This window comes from Solenopsis invicta, chromosome 9, assembly GCF_016802725.1.
Source record: "Solenopsis invicta isolate M01_SB chromosome 9, UNIL_Sinv_3.0, whole genome shotgun sequence".
Classification (NCBI taxonomy): Eukaryota; Metazoa; Arthropoda; class Insecta; order Hymenoptera; family Formicidae; genus Solenopsis; species Solenopsis invicta.
Window position 1 is genome coordinate 792114 of NC_052672.1, and position 18545 is coordinate 810658.

At 34.7% G+C, this 18545-nt stretch overlaps 1 protein-coding gene across 50 annotated transcripts in view; it reads right to left on the reverse strand.

Moving 5' to 3' along the window:
- Window positions 1-18545, reverse strand: part of LOC105203138 (Down syndrome cell adhesion molecule-like protein Dscam2) — a 78654-nt gene that overhangs the window by 59941 nt on the left and 168 nt on the right. For 13 of the 50 annotated variants that reach the window (XM_039453859.1, XM_039453889.1, XM_039453863.1 and 10 more), the window contains exons 2-5: window positions 15891-16017; window positions 10462-10643; window positions 9830-9968; window positions 8340-8501 (exon numbers count right to left, since the gene is read on the reverse strand). In XM_039453859.1, the coding sequence (XP_039309793.1) occupies window positions 8340-8501; window positions 9830-9968; window positions 10462-10643; window positions 15891-15981 (574 nt within the window). In that variant the 5' untranslated portion in view covers window positions 15982-16017. Of the gene's footprint in view, window positions 1-2414; window positions 2583-3053; window positions 3216-3897; window positions 4069-5880; window positions 6043-6699; window positions 6862-8339; window positions 8502-9829; window positions 9969-10461; window positions 10644-15890; window positions 18438-18545 lie in introns of those variants that run through there. The other 37 variants (XM_039453885.1, XM_039453879.1, XM_039453878.1 and 34 more) reach the window with 7 other exon arrangements.

An 18545-nucleotide genomic window follows, 5' to 3' on the forward strand; every position in this document is an offset into this window, starting at 1 on the left:
CTTATTGTTGTTTAAAGATTAATTTCCTACTTTTGTTTTAAAAAATATAAATAATAAATTAACAATATATTCATTTGACTTCATTGGTAACTATGATTTCAAATCTCCCAATGAACTAAAATATTCAAACGTCATTTTAATCAGAACAGCCATCATTGGAACGAGAATTTTTCATTTCGTCCAATAAACAAATAAATGGCATTTGTTTAAAAAAAAATCTACTTTACTTTTCTTTTTTAAATTTTCAAACCCTGAAAAGATATAACAAATTAAGTTATCATGATAATTCTAGTTCCAGTGATAACCGAGCAAGTGTTTTAAATAAATGGCGTTAATGTTTTTAATTTTACAAGGAATTTTGTCAATCAGTATATAATGTAAATTACGTATCTTTTTTATATTTTTTATTTGCGTATTGATTCAAACTCAAAGAAGAATATTTTTTGTAAAATTAAATTATTTCAAGAATTTTTATTCGTAAAAAATAAAAATTTAGTAATAAACGTATAAATATATTTTTCTCACATTCTAAATCGTTTTGCTCAATAGCGATATCATTTAGCTAAAACTGTATGACTTTATCTTTTATCTAAATAAATTATAATTAAATTATCTTTACTTTATCTAAGATATATTTACATGTAATTTATTTCATTTTTATCTAGATAATTTTTAATTGTATAAGAGCAACACTGTATATATAAATATATATAATTTCTCATGTAAGCGTATAAAATTTAACACATTAGTGCTTTCATTACGTCTTAGCCACGTTAATCAATATTGTAAAATCTTCGAGTGTGGGCTACCTCAGTCGTAAAGTAAATTTGATTATACATTGTCAGGAATATAACCATTTAACGATCCTCTCTCTCTCTCTCTCTCTCTCTTTACGAAAAGTGGATCAAATCGCTTGGTCGCGCGGGCGTTAATTCGCTTCTCTCGACCCGATTAATCCGGCTTATCCTTATCCGAGGATCACATCGAACGAGACCACTGCCAACCGCATGCTTTGCCTCTATTCACCTTCACTTCTTGCCAAATCAAAAAGGACAAACTTTTCGAAACAGAACCCGCGTTCCACTCCATCGACCATCAATCCTCCTTCTATTATACAAAGAATACACGTTCTGCCGAACTTATCGTTCAGGTGCAACAATAATTAACACAATTAAAACAATTGTCATTTCAAATTGTAAAAAAAAGAGAATTCTGATGAAAATCTAATACATTAAATAAAAAGTTAACGATACTTTCATTTTTTTACAATTAGTAGACTAAATTGTTACTGCATCACTTTTAAAAACGATATTACAATACATCAGTTTTATGATTTAAAACATAAACTGGAAAACTTTTATTTTTTAAGTTAAACATGTCGTTGTTATTAGCAAATAAATGATAGGCATGATTGAATCGTGTATCCATCTGAGACAGACATACTGTAACTTGATTTGCAAGAAGCTTTAGCGTCAAAAGATGGATATCTCATGAAAAAATTTAAGGACACAGAGAAACATTATGGAGAGAGATATATGTAAAAAGGATTTATCTGGAGAAAAAATAAAAAATTGCATCTCTACAATATGATTAAGGTATAGAAATAATGTAATATTAAGTGTATGCAAAAGTTTAAGCTTCTTTTTTTAACCTTCTCATGTAATTATAAATTGAAATTTTTTCGCCGTTTTGTATTTTTGTAAGGTTGATATTAAATTTTCTAAAACGCCATTTATTATGATTCAATAATGCACATAAATCTTAAAAATAACATTTGATACAACAAGCAATAAAAAAAATGTTACATTTGATACTTTGATATGAATTCCAGCAAGGAAAAAATGCTGCTAAAACACGTAAGTCGTTTGTTCTGTCGTCAATTGAATGATTTGACCGACAAAATTGAGAAGAAAAGACCGTTCACTGGGCAAAGAAAAGTCATTTTGCTACATTATAACGCTAAGCCGTATATATTGCTTAGATCACTCAACAAATCCCATCATTAACTTGGGTCGGAAAGTCTTCCGCACGCGGCATACTCTCTCTCTCCTAACTTGGCGTTTTCGGATTATCATCTATTCCGATCGATGCAGCACTCCTTAATAGAACAACGCTTTCAAAATGTGGTAGAAATACAAAAATGCTTCGATGAATTCATTGCTTCCAAACCGATATCTTTTCTCGCGGAGGAATCCGATGGTTGTCCGAAAGGTGGCAGAAGATTATAGAAAATGAGGGAAAATATTTTTCAGCTTGATTTGTAATCGCTGTATCATATAATAAACAAATAAAAATTTGAAGAAAAGGCTAAAACTTTTGCATGCACCCATACACGTTGAAAGATTTATAAATATTATTTCATTATTTCTTTAATTGTTTAATGTTGCTTCCGTGCAACCGATATACGTAAGTACCCTTTTCTTCTTGGCTATTCGGGGAATACGTAGAACCATCCTCATCCTGCCATTCAACCACTTCTACAAAATCCGCCACAAAGCTGGGCACGAGGCATTTCAGGGTTGCCGTATTTCCGCGTAAGACAAACTCGTCGATGACCCTCGTCTCGTAGAATTGCTGGACCACTGTAACGCGCGATTTCTTAGAGAAGATCGTGATGAATCATATCACATTTCATTTCGCTTTGACGGACGCTACTCGAACTGTACCAAAAAAGACGATTGAGATTCTGCGCAGCCGTCGTATTTTTCACCATTAAAACAATTATCTGTTTTATTCGGACTCATTTTGATGTCGTCTTCGTATCCGCCAGATGTTTATCTTACAACTTAAATAACGCTCCCTTAAATGCGATTCTTTCTCATTGTGCACGATTGCACTGAGCCACATAACAGATCCGAAAGTAAAAGTTGGAACTTGTCATGAGCCACAACTGCAACTGACAAGTTAAAACGGATGAGAAGAAAGTGCGAGAGGGGCACGTTTGAGGGTGGGAAATGAGAATATAACGGGGAAATAAGAGAATGGAGAATAAGCTGTCGCGCGAACAAAGATACTATATCGGTATACTACATCGGCATCGACCGGCACCGTACCGTACTCCTGTCCGGGTGTGTAAATCGTCCCATCGTCAGCTATCCACTGATCCACCTGGACGAACTCGGACACGAAGCTCGGTATTTTACATTTCATGATCGCACTGTTAGCCCGGATCACGTACTCGTTCTCGGCCTCGGTAACGAAGAACTGCGAAACCACTGCCAGCAATATGTGTTAACGCTTTGAGACACAATAAAAAATAAATTTCCGTTTCTTTAAAGACTTGATTATTTGATTTCTAGTTGTGTGACGATGAGATTTATACGATTTTGTATCGCTCCATATGAAATAATCAATCAATCAAATAAAACGTACATAAAAATATAAATCGAATTGAAAACCTCTCCTTGTTTTTCGAAGTCTGTTAAAAATTCAAAAATTTGTTATCATTCTCTTTGATAAAAGACATCTCATGTTATATACGCTTCAAAGAGTTAAGCGGACGGATTAATGGAAAGTAAAATATGCATTCATGGGGTTGTAAGAGAAAAAGGAACGTTACTATATTAGCGACGCAAAGTAGTAAACATAAATAAGCGACGAATTTTCCACAGCAAATTGTATAGGATTAGGTCGCAAAAAATAACTATATAAAATTCTCAATACAATTGTAACGAATGTAACGTCTAACCATAATATTTAAGAAGGCTGTAATGTAAATTTAGTATTTTTAATTTTTTAATAATCTTTTTAATTCACAAGAAATAAGTTAAGTTACTATAAAGAAACTTCTAGAACCTAAATCCTTGAATTACTTATTTTCAATATTAGCATAAACTTCCTAATCCACATACAAATTTTGGTTTGAAACAGTTAAGGACCGCCCAATAAGATTTGTACCCTGCGCAACCGTAAGATCCGCCGGAAGGTAAACCTCTCCATCTTCGCGAATCCATGCCTCGACAGTAACGAATTCTGCGATGTAACTCGGGATACTGCATTTTAATATTGCGCTGTTTCCCCTTATAACGTATTCGGTCAAAATCTCCGGATTGTAAGGCTGAGTGACGACTATATGGGAAGTATATATTAAAATGAGCGCATGTTCAATTACATCAAAAGAAAGATTGTTTACAAAGAGCTCCTACGTGCAGAACAAAGTATATACATATTATATGTCCATTATTTTTAGTACTTTTAATTTTCATATTATTTGCTTTTCTTATATTACTTGTATTCCATGGGAAATATGCTTTCCGCAAATAAAAATCAAAAGAAAGAAAGTATAATTGAATGTTTGTAAACAGTAAAATTTTAATTTGCTATGAAATAAATTAAGAATAAGTAAAATCAACAATAATATTTATATAAAAAGAAGCAATAAAAACTATAGTAAAAGTAACTTGGAATCTTTCTATACTTGTTGTATAAACACTTTTGTATGTCTAAAACGAATCGAACAGGCTACCATAATACAGTCGTAAACCAAGTTCCAAGAAAATATCGCTTTCGTTCTTTCACACTACCTTATTGTGTAGTTTCAATTCTCTCAAACCCGATTGTTCATTACGTACTTAACTTATGAATAAACTCGACTTGATATTTTACTTAATGAACTTCATCTGGCATCATCATAAGTGAAGCCCATTGAATAAAGCATCAGGTTAAGTTTAACTGCAAGTTAACCAGATAATGAAAAATTGAACCTTACTGCATTTTCAATTCGTCATAGTATGCCAACTGAAATTTGACGTATTATACCATACTGAAACGGTAGAATTTATTCTAGAGAACTTTTCTTGAGCAATATCCTGAACATTTTTACGCTGGCCCGTAAACATGGTACATGTCGGTTTATTTTCTTAGGCTTATCGTAATTCGCGCAGCGTGAGAGCCGGATGGTTCATTAACTCTCGCGTATGTACTCGTACGTGCTGCCGCCGCCGTTCAACCGCCATCAGATCAGACTGCGTGGCCGGCGGAAACGAATCGTTACCACGTGCCACTTTGAACTTTGACAAAATTGAGGGGACCAGGGTGTCTGAGTAGCAAGGAGACAGGGGTGATACAACCGGAAAGAGAATTTCCTCGCCCTGCGTACTTGTCCGACGTGCTCAACATATTCGTATAAAAGGTCATCAGATAAATTGTATGACGCTTGTACATTATAAGTCAAGATGCATCAAAATGATTTAACGTAATATATATGAACAAGATAATTATTCAAAATATCAGTATGCTGCTAATAGTAAATTGTTTATATTGTTTACAAACACGTAGAATAAAATAATAAAAAGTAAATAAGATGAAAAAATTATGTAATCTGCATCACAAAAATACATTTTTATGAAAGCATGTAAACGCTTCAAAAGTTTATTCATTTAGCAATCCTATTCAATCTCTTATAGAAGTGAATTTTAACTCTCATTAAAGTAGCAAATCACTTGAACATTGCACAACCTTCATTTTTAATTTTCCGAAAAACATTTTATTCTATGAGATTTAAAGAAAAGATTGAATAAAAACTGTAAATATAATACGATATCTTAAATACTTTTTTTTTATTGAGAAGAGCTGTGCATTATAATTAAAAAAAAACTTCTGTAAAATCACTTCTTCTTTCTTTTCCGAATTTCACAATTGCACGACATACATGTCGACTTTAGCAATGACAAGAACATCGTTATTATATTATTCAAAATAACTGATATCAGTTATTTTCTTCAGCAGCTTTTTCTAAATGAACGAAAGAAGCAAAGAATAGTAGAAGAGTCTAAATATCTCCGGCATATCATCCCTCTCAGGATTCTGCTCTGGATGGATAAAGGAATAAGTGCATCGGATGAACACGAATAAGAACACGAATTAATACGTGTGTTATACCGTAATCAGTAGACGGTTTGAAGATCGAGCCATCGCTTCCCACCCACGATTCGACCGACACAAATTCGGCGACGAAGCTCGGTATGGTGCATTTTAAAATAGCCGCATTTCCCCGTATCACGTATTCCGACACAACTTCCGCCTCGTAATATTGAGTCACGACTGCGAAAGATAATAGCATATTATAATGGCGCATTGTGCGTCGCCGCATCGCACATCGCGCACTTCCGAACATCGCGTTGCATTGCTACGTGCCTAATCGAGAAGAAACATTTTCTCGGTTCAGGACGCCGCATAACATTTCTTTAATTATTATCACGACGTGCAAGTCACCAGAGACAATACCTTGTTACGCATGGTGATTTAATCATTTCGCAGAAACGAAATACATTTCTATGGAGAAAATTAGGTGATTACGATCAAAGAGATTGCAACATTAGAGTCGCGCTCCGGCGGCTAATATTATACAATTTGATCCTATATACTCCACTATGTAATTAAGGAAACTGGTTCTTAGATAGTAAGTAAGAGCCTTCGCGTTAGAAATTGCGTTAGTTACGCAGTCTCAAATAAAATATCAAGAACTCCCATACACGTCATGAAACGTTCCTGCCATTTAAATGCGAAGTGGCAAGTTTAACGTACGTTTCAAAAGGGCTGATATTAAATTTTTACTTCGATTAACACGAATGGAACATCAACGAAATTCGCGATACTGTCAAACGAGGAAAATACATCGCGACATCGACGACGTTGACCATAGTTTAATCATTCGCTGCCCGCGCGGATTCCGAATTTCCTACAAATTTCGGATTATACCGTTGTCCTGATCGGGATCGAAAGAATTCCCCTGATCGTCCTGCCAGCCAATGACCTGAACGAATTCTGCGACGAAGCTCGGTATACTGCACTTGAGAATGGCCGCGTTGCCGCGTATTACATACTCATTGTTGACCTCGGACTGATAATATTGATGCACCACTGCAATAAACAATCGAAATAATCTGCGCGAGCTCGATTTTTCTACCGAACACAATGCGGCGTCTACTCGTGCCACTTTTCATTGTTTTTACGATTGGAAATACGTACGACGAAATGTCGTGTTTTATTATCGCTTCAAGTTATTCGGCTGACGTATCATCTTTACAATGCAACATTTTATATGTTTTGATGAAAGGATCATTTTTTTTTAAATAGCTAAAAGAATTAATTTTCAAATGAAATCAAATGAAATCTCGACGACGTTGACGGCAGCTTTGGGCATGTTTATGTTTCGCTATTGCTCCGCGAGCAGAATTATTTGCGTTGTCGCATCTTGTGTCGACGGTCGCCAACGGACAGACGTCAAAATGGCACACGATCGATTGACTTTCAAACCCGATGTATGCGTACATATGCACATATATATATGCGCTAACAACGTTCTAGAGTTTTAAACCACGAAATCGTGAAATTTGACCTGGTTCTTATGAAATCATGTAAAATCATATTTAAATGTAATTACGCAAACTGTTCCGTAATTAACGTACTAATTGTATTTTTATAATACAAAAGAAACATCAGTTAAATAATTTAATAATAAGATCGTATATAATGCTCCAAAAAAACAATTTAAAATAATGTATTTATTACTATTTTTATTATTACTGATTAATTAGCATCGCTACTATTGTTTCCCGAACAGAGGAAAGGATGCAGACTAAAAATAAATGTTATTGCGAACTGTCACATTTAAAACACAGACTGGGAGTCGTCAGAAGCAAATATCCTGTGGTTTAATAGAAAAATGAGAGAGATAGCTGACAACGATGAAATCCAGTCACATTCGATCGTTTCAGCTAACACGCCAGATATATCGAATTGAATGTAACGTTAACGAGACAAATGTGACGATGCCTACATACGTGTATACACTGGCCGTGGAAGTGGAAAGTGAGCGACCCATATACTTTCGCGTTGCACCGTTCCAAATTGATTTGCATTTTGCCACCGTGGTAATTGAGATCAATATACGAGAAGCGGCCGAGTCGCACGGATGGTGTGTCAGTCACTCGACCGAACGATACAGTGCATTTATGCCCTCGAATTGAACTTTATGACCGAACACTAACGACATTATTTCTTAATTGTCCCTGTGCGAAGGGCATAATTGAATTGGGAAATTGCGTCTGTAAAATTTAGACAGGAAATTGCACTTATAAAAATGAAAAATTAGTGAGAAAATTAAATGTATCCTTTTAACGCATTTCCATGTGATGGCTAACAATAAGTCAAACTAAATTTTGTTTTTACACTTAAACTTTTGAAATGACTGAATAATTATAAAATTTGTGGTTTTCCATTTTGTCGATATGGATAATTTTATATGTCAAAGATGCAACGACGAAATTTTCTGCTCGCAAGGAGGTAAGGTTCATTAGTTCATTAGTTCATTGATCAAATCCTAATGCTGTTTATACCAAAGTCATCGCCAGGCACGAATTCCTCTCCCTGATCCGTGTGCCAGGATAGAACTTTGACGAAATCAGCGACGAAAGAAGGAACGACACACTTCAAAATGGCACTGTTCCCACGGATCGCGTATTCTTTATTGACGTCGGTGTCGTAATACTGCGCCACCACTATAATTTCGTATATACAAAATAACGTTTACAATGCGTCGAGAAGTATTTCGCTCCAGCCCCAACAGCTCCAAGAATTTTATATATAAATATTTTTTGTAAATATGTCCTTTAAATAAACACTTTCTTCAAAATTAATTCTGTACAGTTAATATAACATTTAAAAGATTATTACTATATCTAAAAGCATAATATTTTTAATATTTACTGATATAATATTATTGTTTGTGTGTGTCAACTTTTGTATTATTACGTATTTCTCTAAAGAATTACTTTTAAAATAATACAAAAGAAATTATATTTAAGAATTAAGGATATATCTGCAAACTGCGATCGATGCGCACAGTGACGTCAGATGTTATGACAGCACTGTGTGATTCAGAAATATTTTCATTTCCGCGAGAACGATACGATGACATCACGTTAAAAATAAGATAGCCTACATCGTCCGTATAAAGAGTAATTTTCTAATAATTTACTTGCAAGCAGATTGAGACTGGAAAGCGAATGTAAGATCACGTAAACGGCGGCGGCAGAGATTGCATAAATTTAAAAGGAAGAAACATGTAGCGTTGGATTATTATATCATCCAATTGACACCGATATTTTTTTTTACCAAATTGGAGTTCCAAAGAACGACGTCGGATAAAATGTAGAAGAAATAGTAAGCACGAAATCGTGTGCTCGTAACTATAGCTGAAAAGAATATACTTTAAAGTTTCCTATGTTTAGCCATCTTATATTCTATTCCAAAAAAATATAACTTTAATTTTGAATAAGACTCACTTAATTTATTTTAGCATTTAAAAATTCGATGTAATATATTAAAGTAAATATGAAATAATTTATTATTAGTTTTTAAAACATAAAATATGTTAAGTGAGCCTTATTCTGTCCAGCTGCTTTATATTTATTCACAAGCAAAATTAATTACAAATTCTTAAGTAAGAACTTTTAAGCGTTTAAGACGATAATTAATAAAAATATTTTAATAAGAATTTTAACTTAAAAACAATTTTTGTTTCATTATACAAAATGTTCCTAACACCATCGACCTTAATTCTTTTTATCAAACTTGAATAAATGTTAAACATTCAAATTTTTATCTTCTTTGCAATTCTAACTGCAGTTTCAATAACTAATATACACATTCATTTTGATACTAAATACATAGAGAGTCGAGTTTCTGTTAAAAATCGATATCAAATTTGAATTTATTGAGATTAAATTTAAAGTTCTTTTCCATTTCTCTGATACATCTTCTAATGTCATATAGATGGCTAAACGATAAGACTAATGGATAAATATAAATGAAGATTGACACTTACCGGCTCTCACGTTGACATCACGGCTATGTACCGAGCCTGCAGGCGAACGTGCCAAACAGCTGTAGACCTGAGCATGAACTTCTTGACGATAATCTTCTGCACGGAAAGGAGGGAACACCAAATTTCCGTTCGGCAAAACCTGCAAAGAGTCAACAACCGTAAAATACAGAAATTGGTACATAATAACGCACGCAACGAGCTTGGAAATAATTAGAACGTCCTTGGACAATTGCGTGAATGAATGTGGGATGGCATGGGCGTTTAATAATTCCATTCACATGTTGAAGATAGGTATTTGATACTAGAACGACTCTTAATTAGCCGTTATAGAAGAGTAGTTTACCGTCCTACGCGCAAGAAAGAAAAAAACTTATTGTCAATCTTGCCTTTTTTTCCTTTTTATTGAGGATATCAGTTCTAATGTTAATAAAAAGTTTAATATAAATACCATAACACGTGCGCTTTTATTTTGAAACAACTTGATAAAATTAACCGTAAATTTTTCTCGATGAAACAATTTTAATACTTCCGAAATTTAAATAAGATTTTAATGAAGAAAATAGGTAGAAAATTTCTCTATTTTCTTTATTAGAATTGAACATAATACCTACAGTAAAAATTTGAAACGATACCTGTCTCAATCCAGGAACATCTCCCACAGCAGTTCCATCGGAACGGACCCAGATGATATCCGGTTGTGGGTTTCCTCTTGCCTGACATTCGACAACGGCGCCGGTTCCGTTTGAGAAATCAATCCGGTTTGGCGGTTCCTTGACAAACACCGGTCCCATAGACGCATCTTCTGCCGAGACAACTGCAAGCAGAATGCAGAAGTTTCTATTGATTATGCATGAGCGCTGATATTGCTTAAGCAACTTGTGTACTTCAAAGGTGATGTACAATTTGAAGCATTATAAATTTTATTATCAAAGTTAGCAAGATTTGTTAAATTATTGTAGAAATACAGCATTATCGAGACGCTAATTATTTTCAGAATTATTATTCTTCGAAATTCTAAGCGACATGCCACGACTTGAAGTAATTTCTTTTGTAAGTATAACGGGGCTAATTTTGGTCCAAAGTTTGCGGTGGAGTTTTAGTTAACGGAAAGGGAATGTTCTGTGGACAGAACGAAATGTAAGGGTCACCTAACGGCTTGTGAGAATATTAACACGAAGGCAATTAATTAAAAGTGTCACGAGCGACAAGACCTTTTGTCTCATGTCTTCGGGTTTCGTTTATCATCCGTTTCAACCAGGATATGCGACACCCACATTCAATTGGCGCGTTGCCAATTGTAGCAAACAACAGGTTGTCGAGACTGTTATTGAATAATATGCGATCAACGTCACGTGACCATAAGGGAGACGGCAATGCGTGATTCCTTTTCCGTCGTGGAGGGCAGTGCTCTTCGCCTATATCGGGTGCCATCGATAACAAGAAGTTATTTCTGTCGATGGGAAATTATGTGCCATATCGACTGCAAATTTATTTAATACAAATGCATAAATCGTGCGTTCTACACTGCGCAATTCGCAAAAAAGTTCTCTTCGAAATGTTATATGGTTCATAAGCAATTTCCAATTATACGATGTACAAGTGGCTGCACATATAATAATGACTTCTAACTTGTGTAGATCAGAAAAGATCCCTATTTGGAGATCTTTATTATCTCTTCGTGAAAGTAAGTGCAATTTTTTTAGAGCAGCAAGAAGATACAGAAAGTTCAACGATTCTAACTGCTCTTTGCTGAAAGGGACATTCAAAGTTTACGAAGGAGTCCACCATGCCACTTTCCTCGCGCGTAGTCGCCTACTGATTCACCTACGGCGAAGCGAGAACGTATATATAAACCCGGTGCAACGTAAAATCAAGTTACGAAGAACCGGTTAGCGAAGCGTGCGCCGTTGGAGCAGGCGGAATACATACACAAGTATAAAGAACAGGTGTTCCGAATTTTTGTCCATACACGCCTTCAGCTAGAATCGGCTCGTACAACTGCAGTTTTACTGTCGCCTACTTACTTGCTCTCTTCATTTCACTCGCGTGTCTCAGTGGTAGCAGAAACTTTCCGCAAATGAAATTATATTAATTAAATTGAAATAAATAATAAAAAATGTCAACTTTTAACTTTTTTTTTCACGAGTATAGCCTATTTACTTTCTTCTTTCTTTTCTTTGAGTTTCATCACAAATATTATCTTTCTTTCCTTTTCTCTTAAATCTTATGTTAATTTGACAACTACAATAGCGTTAGGTCACCAAAAGGGAGGAGACTAAAAGGATTAAAGTAACGTAGGGTTACTATAATGATGAGCTGGGTGCATACGGCATTCAACAGAGTGATTGTGCATTTACGTCCAAAGGGTTAAGTTGTTTATACGTTCTGCGGCACGTGCACGATGTAACAATGGCCCAGAGTATTGTCGCGGATACATACACAGCAGATACGGTGCATTTCGCGAATAGATATCGATCGCAGAAGTGGCACGTAAATTTTTTTTTTCTCCCGAAATTAAACTCTCACGCTTCCCCGATGAAAGACGAGATTCTTCCAGGTCGAGAACCGCTCTGTAATCTATATATAGCGATAGCTTCGAAACGTCCGGACACGCTGCATCGAATATATTTCCAGTGTGCACACACGCGCACGCGTATCGTTACACGTGTGACTCACGTGTATGCTCTCATCTGCTCGCACGTGTCTATGTGTATGCGTATGTAAACGTAGAACGCTGCGACGTGCATAATAATGAGAATTATGTTGAAACCATAAGTCGACAAAGGCGCCAAAAAACGAATAAGTGGTCTTTCAATGGAATCTTTACTGGAATTTTTTATTCAATTTTAGTTTTAAAAGCGCTCTCGCTATATTTTTAAAACTACTACGCTTCACGAGGTGTATGTTTTACGATAGAAATTTCTTTAATTAATTGAATTTTTTCAATAAATGAAACATAAATACAACATAATTAATTTATAATTTAAATTTTCGACATTTAATAATTTTGTAATATTTTAAAATTATTTTTCAAGCAATTCTACAATTAACAGTCAAACTTTCTAAAATTTTACTAATATACTTTAAAAATATACCAAAAATGTCCTTCCCCCCCTAAAAAAAACGAAAAAGCGATCTTTCAATAGAAATATTCACACTTTAATAGAAATATCTTTTGTTAACCCATATTATAATACATATACTTACATATACATATATTCGCAACTTTACGAAATATTATGTGTTTTGTAACAAATTTCTTTAATTATTTAGTTTGTTAAATAAAGAAGAGATAAACTAATTGATTTAATGTAATTTAATTCTTGAGTATAAATTTAATTAAATTTAAAACATTTATTAGCCATTTTTTTTTAAATCGTAGAATTAACATTCAAAATTTCTAAAATTACACATACCACATTTTATTAAATCATGTTTTATTAACGACTGCGAGAGTAAATATACAACTTTCGCGTGTAGGTGGAGGAAGTCTGAAGAAATTCTTAAACTCTTCTCTCGTTCTTTCAGTTCATATACGGCTTCTGTAACTGCTTCTATTTCTGTTACTTCCTGGTAGATACCAAAATATCGATAGTTTCTTTAAGTCTCACTTCTTGAAACTCGAAGTGCAAATAATACAATGAATGTAACCTCAATATCACTTCCAATGTGTTTTAAATTCAACAAAATATTAAATTAGAGTTAATAATATAAGTTATGAACATAGAATGTATGTAATTTGTCGTCCACATGTCTCATATCTATAACATTAACGTATATTTACAATTAACATCGTTTGCATTAGAATTATATTGAAATCCAAAGTGTCTCATACATGTATATCCCATTTCACAAACATAGAAATAAATCATTATAAACATCATTTTCTTCACTTCACTGTGATTACTGACAAAAAGGATTTCTCTCTTTTTTTTAATTATCATCCAAAATTCAAAAATCAATTGGAAACTTCGCGAATACTCCTGTTCGATGCTCACTTTTCATGATAAGTGAAGTTCTATTAATGAAGTAATGCAGGTCCCGCATAATAGAACGGATTCACCTGGTGGTGAGAGCATTTACGACTGCAATTCTCCGCGGAGCCTGATGTGAGCCTGCATTCTGAGAACAGCAGCTGTTCCTTTCCCTTGATCTCCTCTCGTCCCCTTCATCTTAGTCTCTCCTCCGACAGCTGCTCTTCGAGATCCGCTTGTACCTATACCCCGAGGACCTTTCACGGTTCCCAACTAACCGTCTGTTCGGTTCAAAACGCGGATGTGATATTATGTCAAAAAAGAAGCAACGGCATGGACTGTTATAACGAGTCGCAATGAATGGAACCGAAATCGAAGGTTGAATCTTTGAAATCGCACTGCAACTTCTTCATTTTTATTAATAGCTGTTATATTATATTAAAAAATCCTAAATTTGTAGAGATATTTATAAAGCAGTAATTTTTTATTTTTTTTTTAAATTCTAATACTTTCACATATATTTTGTTCAGATTTAAATTTACAATAATATAAACAGAAATTAATTGCCTTATTTTTCACCATTTTGTTTGTGTTTTAACAAAAATTGATTAGGGCCTTATATTAATCTTGCCTCAATATATAGCTAAAAATATCCAAGAATATCTAAAATGTTAAGTATCATTTGACATCAAGTATTTGGAGCACGTGTATCACGAAAATTCAAATGTCGCACCATCTGATAAACTTTGCAATTTGATAAGCTATACATATATTACGGGATGCATATTTTATCAGCTATTGCAACAATATATTCAAATGTACATCAGATTTGTAGTTAATGAGGTCAAGAAAATTAAGAACAATTCTGAAAAACATTAAAAATTTTGTTGCAATTATGTACAATATGCAGTATCAAAATTATTAGAAACCATACAGTTTTAAGGAGAACACAAACAAAACAAATTTAATCATATATATTGTATGTTTGATCTATTTGAATAATTTCGAGTAAAAAAACTGAACATTTAACTCGAATATTGCGAATGAGTTCAGTTAAGTTCGGATCAATTGATCTATAGAAATTATTATACTTTAAATCTAAATTTTCTGAAATATTTTGGGTACAAAAAAAAGACTCGTGAAATATTTTTTATTTCCAATGCGTGTTGTGGGTTTATATTATCTTTGTATTATTCGAACTGTCCGAACTGAATTTTAGACATAACAAATTGACATTAGAGACTGATCACTGCTTAAGTTCGAACTATCTGAACTCAATTGATCTTCAACCTGAGTACTAGTTTCCAAGTACTAATTTTGAGATAAACAAAGAGTTTTAACTTTGAACGAAAATTCAGTTTCTCCTCACAATCTCTCAATTAATTTCTGATCTCTTAATTTAATTCCTATAATAATTACTAAATTATTAAGTTAAACAATAATTTTATTAAATAATGATAACATAATTTTTATTGTAGGTACTTTGTTTCCTTTTTAATCAATGTTAATTAATTGTAATTATAGTTTAAAAGCTTTTCTCTGAAACTGTAATAAGGGAACTATTGAAAATTGTAATTTCCGAACACATCTTTTAATTAAACTATTAGAAACGTGATGATTAATAATAATAAAACAAGAATCTTCGAAAAAATATTTGTATCAGCAAAGGAATGGAATTCAATCGACAATCAATCATAAAACAATCAATTTTTCTCTTTGAAAAAACAATATAGTGCAAAAAAAATTAAAATTTAATAAATTACACATTATTAATTGCAGAATCTTTTAATTCTTATAATTTTTCCAATTATACATCACGCGCAAGAACATCGTTCAATATAAAATCACCGTTACTGGCTTAAAAGTTGCCTTTATCCTACATTATTGTAGTTACATCTTGCTACAGTACTTCTGTCAGCAATTCTTTTGTTTAATGTACAAAAGTCGTGGCTTGTCCTTCTTGCATAAACACTTTTACGATTTTCAACGCGTACCACATAACCCTCATGCATCAATGCTTCTCCGTAATTATCGTCGAGTCATGTTGAGAAACACGAAATGAATGAGATCTTTTGAAGTTGACTCACCCGTTGTCAATGCTAGGATAGTAGCTAGCAGCAGCATAGCGAAGACGTAGATGGGTTTCTCGTACCCTCCACCTGGAGGATCTCGCCACATCCTTGTTGCGGCTCTTTCGAGTGCACTGATTTTCACCTAATTTTTCACATAAAATACACCGATTGAACGATACGTACGCTTAAAGCGATCGCCGATGGTCTGTCTCGATGATATACAAATGGTTATCAAAATGCGAAAGAGAGAGAGAGAAAGAACACGATCTAAAAGATACTTATTTAACTATTTTATTATAAGTGAAAAACTCGCACGTTTTTTGACAAAAATGTTAAATTATCATTCAGAGAATTATCTTGAAACAGCTAGAAAAGAACTCGTTCAAGATTGGTTGGTCAATAACCGTTGGAAGTACAATTACTTTCAACATGTACGACAGTTTAGTATGAAGAAACTCACACAGTAAGCTTCCAAAGTGAACGAAATTGATTCTATCTTTATCAATGGAAATTATAAATATGATTTGATTAGATGGCAGGATTGACATTTCGTGAAACTCGATTAATTAGTCATAATAATAAACATGATTGCTATATTAATCAATTGTTTAGCTCAAGTGATCAGAGTGATTGTTACATTAAACGTGATAGTTTTGCACACAATCCTATGAAAGATTTTATAATTGTTAAATTGTAATTTTTACGTAAAAGTATTAGAATATCATGGAATAATGTCTTCTGTAGCAGAGAATAATATTAAATAATAGATGATTAAAGAACTATTGAGACAATAAAATAATAGAATATAAACAACAAGTCAAACACTGTAATTATTGCAACAACATATTAATGCGAATGTATATTAAACCGCATGTATACGAGTATATGTATATTAATGCAAAATTATTAAGTATAACATTAATAGGTTGTCTGTTTTTAAGCAAATGTTTTTTTATTTGTAACTGTTTCTATTTGTAATATTGTACGGATTTCGTTAATATATGCACTATATTAGCGTTTGACTTTTATTTGTCTTTACGTTGTACTTCAATAATATTAAATTTGCATTTGTTTAAAATTTATCTCTATATTTATAAATTAATAATCACGTAACGGCTAGAAAAGAACTGTTTGTTGGTACAAATGATAAAATAAGAAATTATTAAAGAAATTGAAGTCTTATTTGAATTATCTGACTTTTTACTTTAAGAATTTCAAAGAATTATCTTCTGCACTCAAAGAAATTATCTGGATCCAATAATCAACACGAATATACTATCACAATAAATCCGAAAATCTTGAAAAAAAATAATGGAATCGAAGAATATTTCCGGTAAACTCCTGTTCTTACAACTCTAATCGCCAAGAACAAGGCGATTAGAGTCGCGAGGAAAATTGTGGAAAAAGCATAGAGTTTCTTTTTGGTGTCCGTTGGTCCGCGATAATCCGCAGAACGCGAGAGTGCTATCGTTACGGAACGGAGTGGAAGTGCACGTGCTGAATCGCTGATAGCAAGGGTTACGATGAGAGAGAGAGAGAGAGAGATTGAGCGAGCGAGCGGGATGCGGGGTTGCGGGGAAGAAGCGATCCGCGAGAGGGGATGAAGAGATGGAAGGGAGGAGGAAGACAAAATGTGGCGGAGTTGAACGGCTCGTCACGGGGCTGCTCCCTCTCGGCGAGTTTATTGATCGCAGGGTGCGGAGCGGTTCAATCTACCCCTCGCGCAATGGTGCCTCGCGCCATGCTGCCATCTCCGGAGCTCGGAGCGGCTTACGCCAGGCGGCCACGATGGTGTCCGTGGACCCCCGCTAAACTCTTCCCACCACGCAGCCCGAAATTATTCTCCGATTCGGTACGCCGACGGACGATGTGTTCGTCGCGGATAGCGGAGTCAAAAACGATGTGAAACGCCTGCGTTTTACGTCACCGTCTCGCGTCCTTACATCGTGTAACTCACGAGAAAAGATATTCTGGGAATAATTGAGGATCCAGAAGGATAACGAGAATCGCAGTCTACTTGGTCGTCGAGGATACGATATCGCGCGACCGTGAGAGAAGAGTAAACGCTGAAAAGCCATTTCCTCGTGCGAAAAAGAAACGTGTATGTCGAGAGGAAAAGTCGCGGCCGTCGAGAGAGAATCCTGGCGCCGTGTCGTGAACAGACAAAAAGTCAATGGCAAAAAGAACCAAATATCACGACGATATGAGAAACGGAGTAACCAATAAAAAAAAGGGATCAACACAGACTACTGTCTTGGCTCTTGGCTGCTCTTTCAAGTTTGCGAAAACGATTAACACAAAGACGCGAATGGAATCATTGCCCTAGATCTCAGTCCGCGGTTCGCTCTGCTGATAAATCGATCGTCGCAAAAATTATTTCTTCAATCTTTCTCGGGGGCCTCATCGAGAGATTCGGCGACCATCGGCGACCGCGCGTCTCGCCGAATTCTCGGCGCGTCGATGGCGCATTTTAAAATCGCCCACAAATCGGCGCGCACACAAATCGGCGGCATACAGCAGCCGATACATCTCACTGCACACACAGGCACCGCATGCACGCACTCGCACGCATAATACACAATTACCACCCGCGAGCGCAAAATCGGCCGGTTTTCGATCAAGCCAATTCTCTCCGCGTCGTCTCCTCGCGGGAAGAGGAAAAGATCGCGA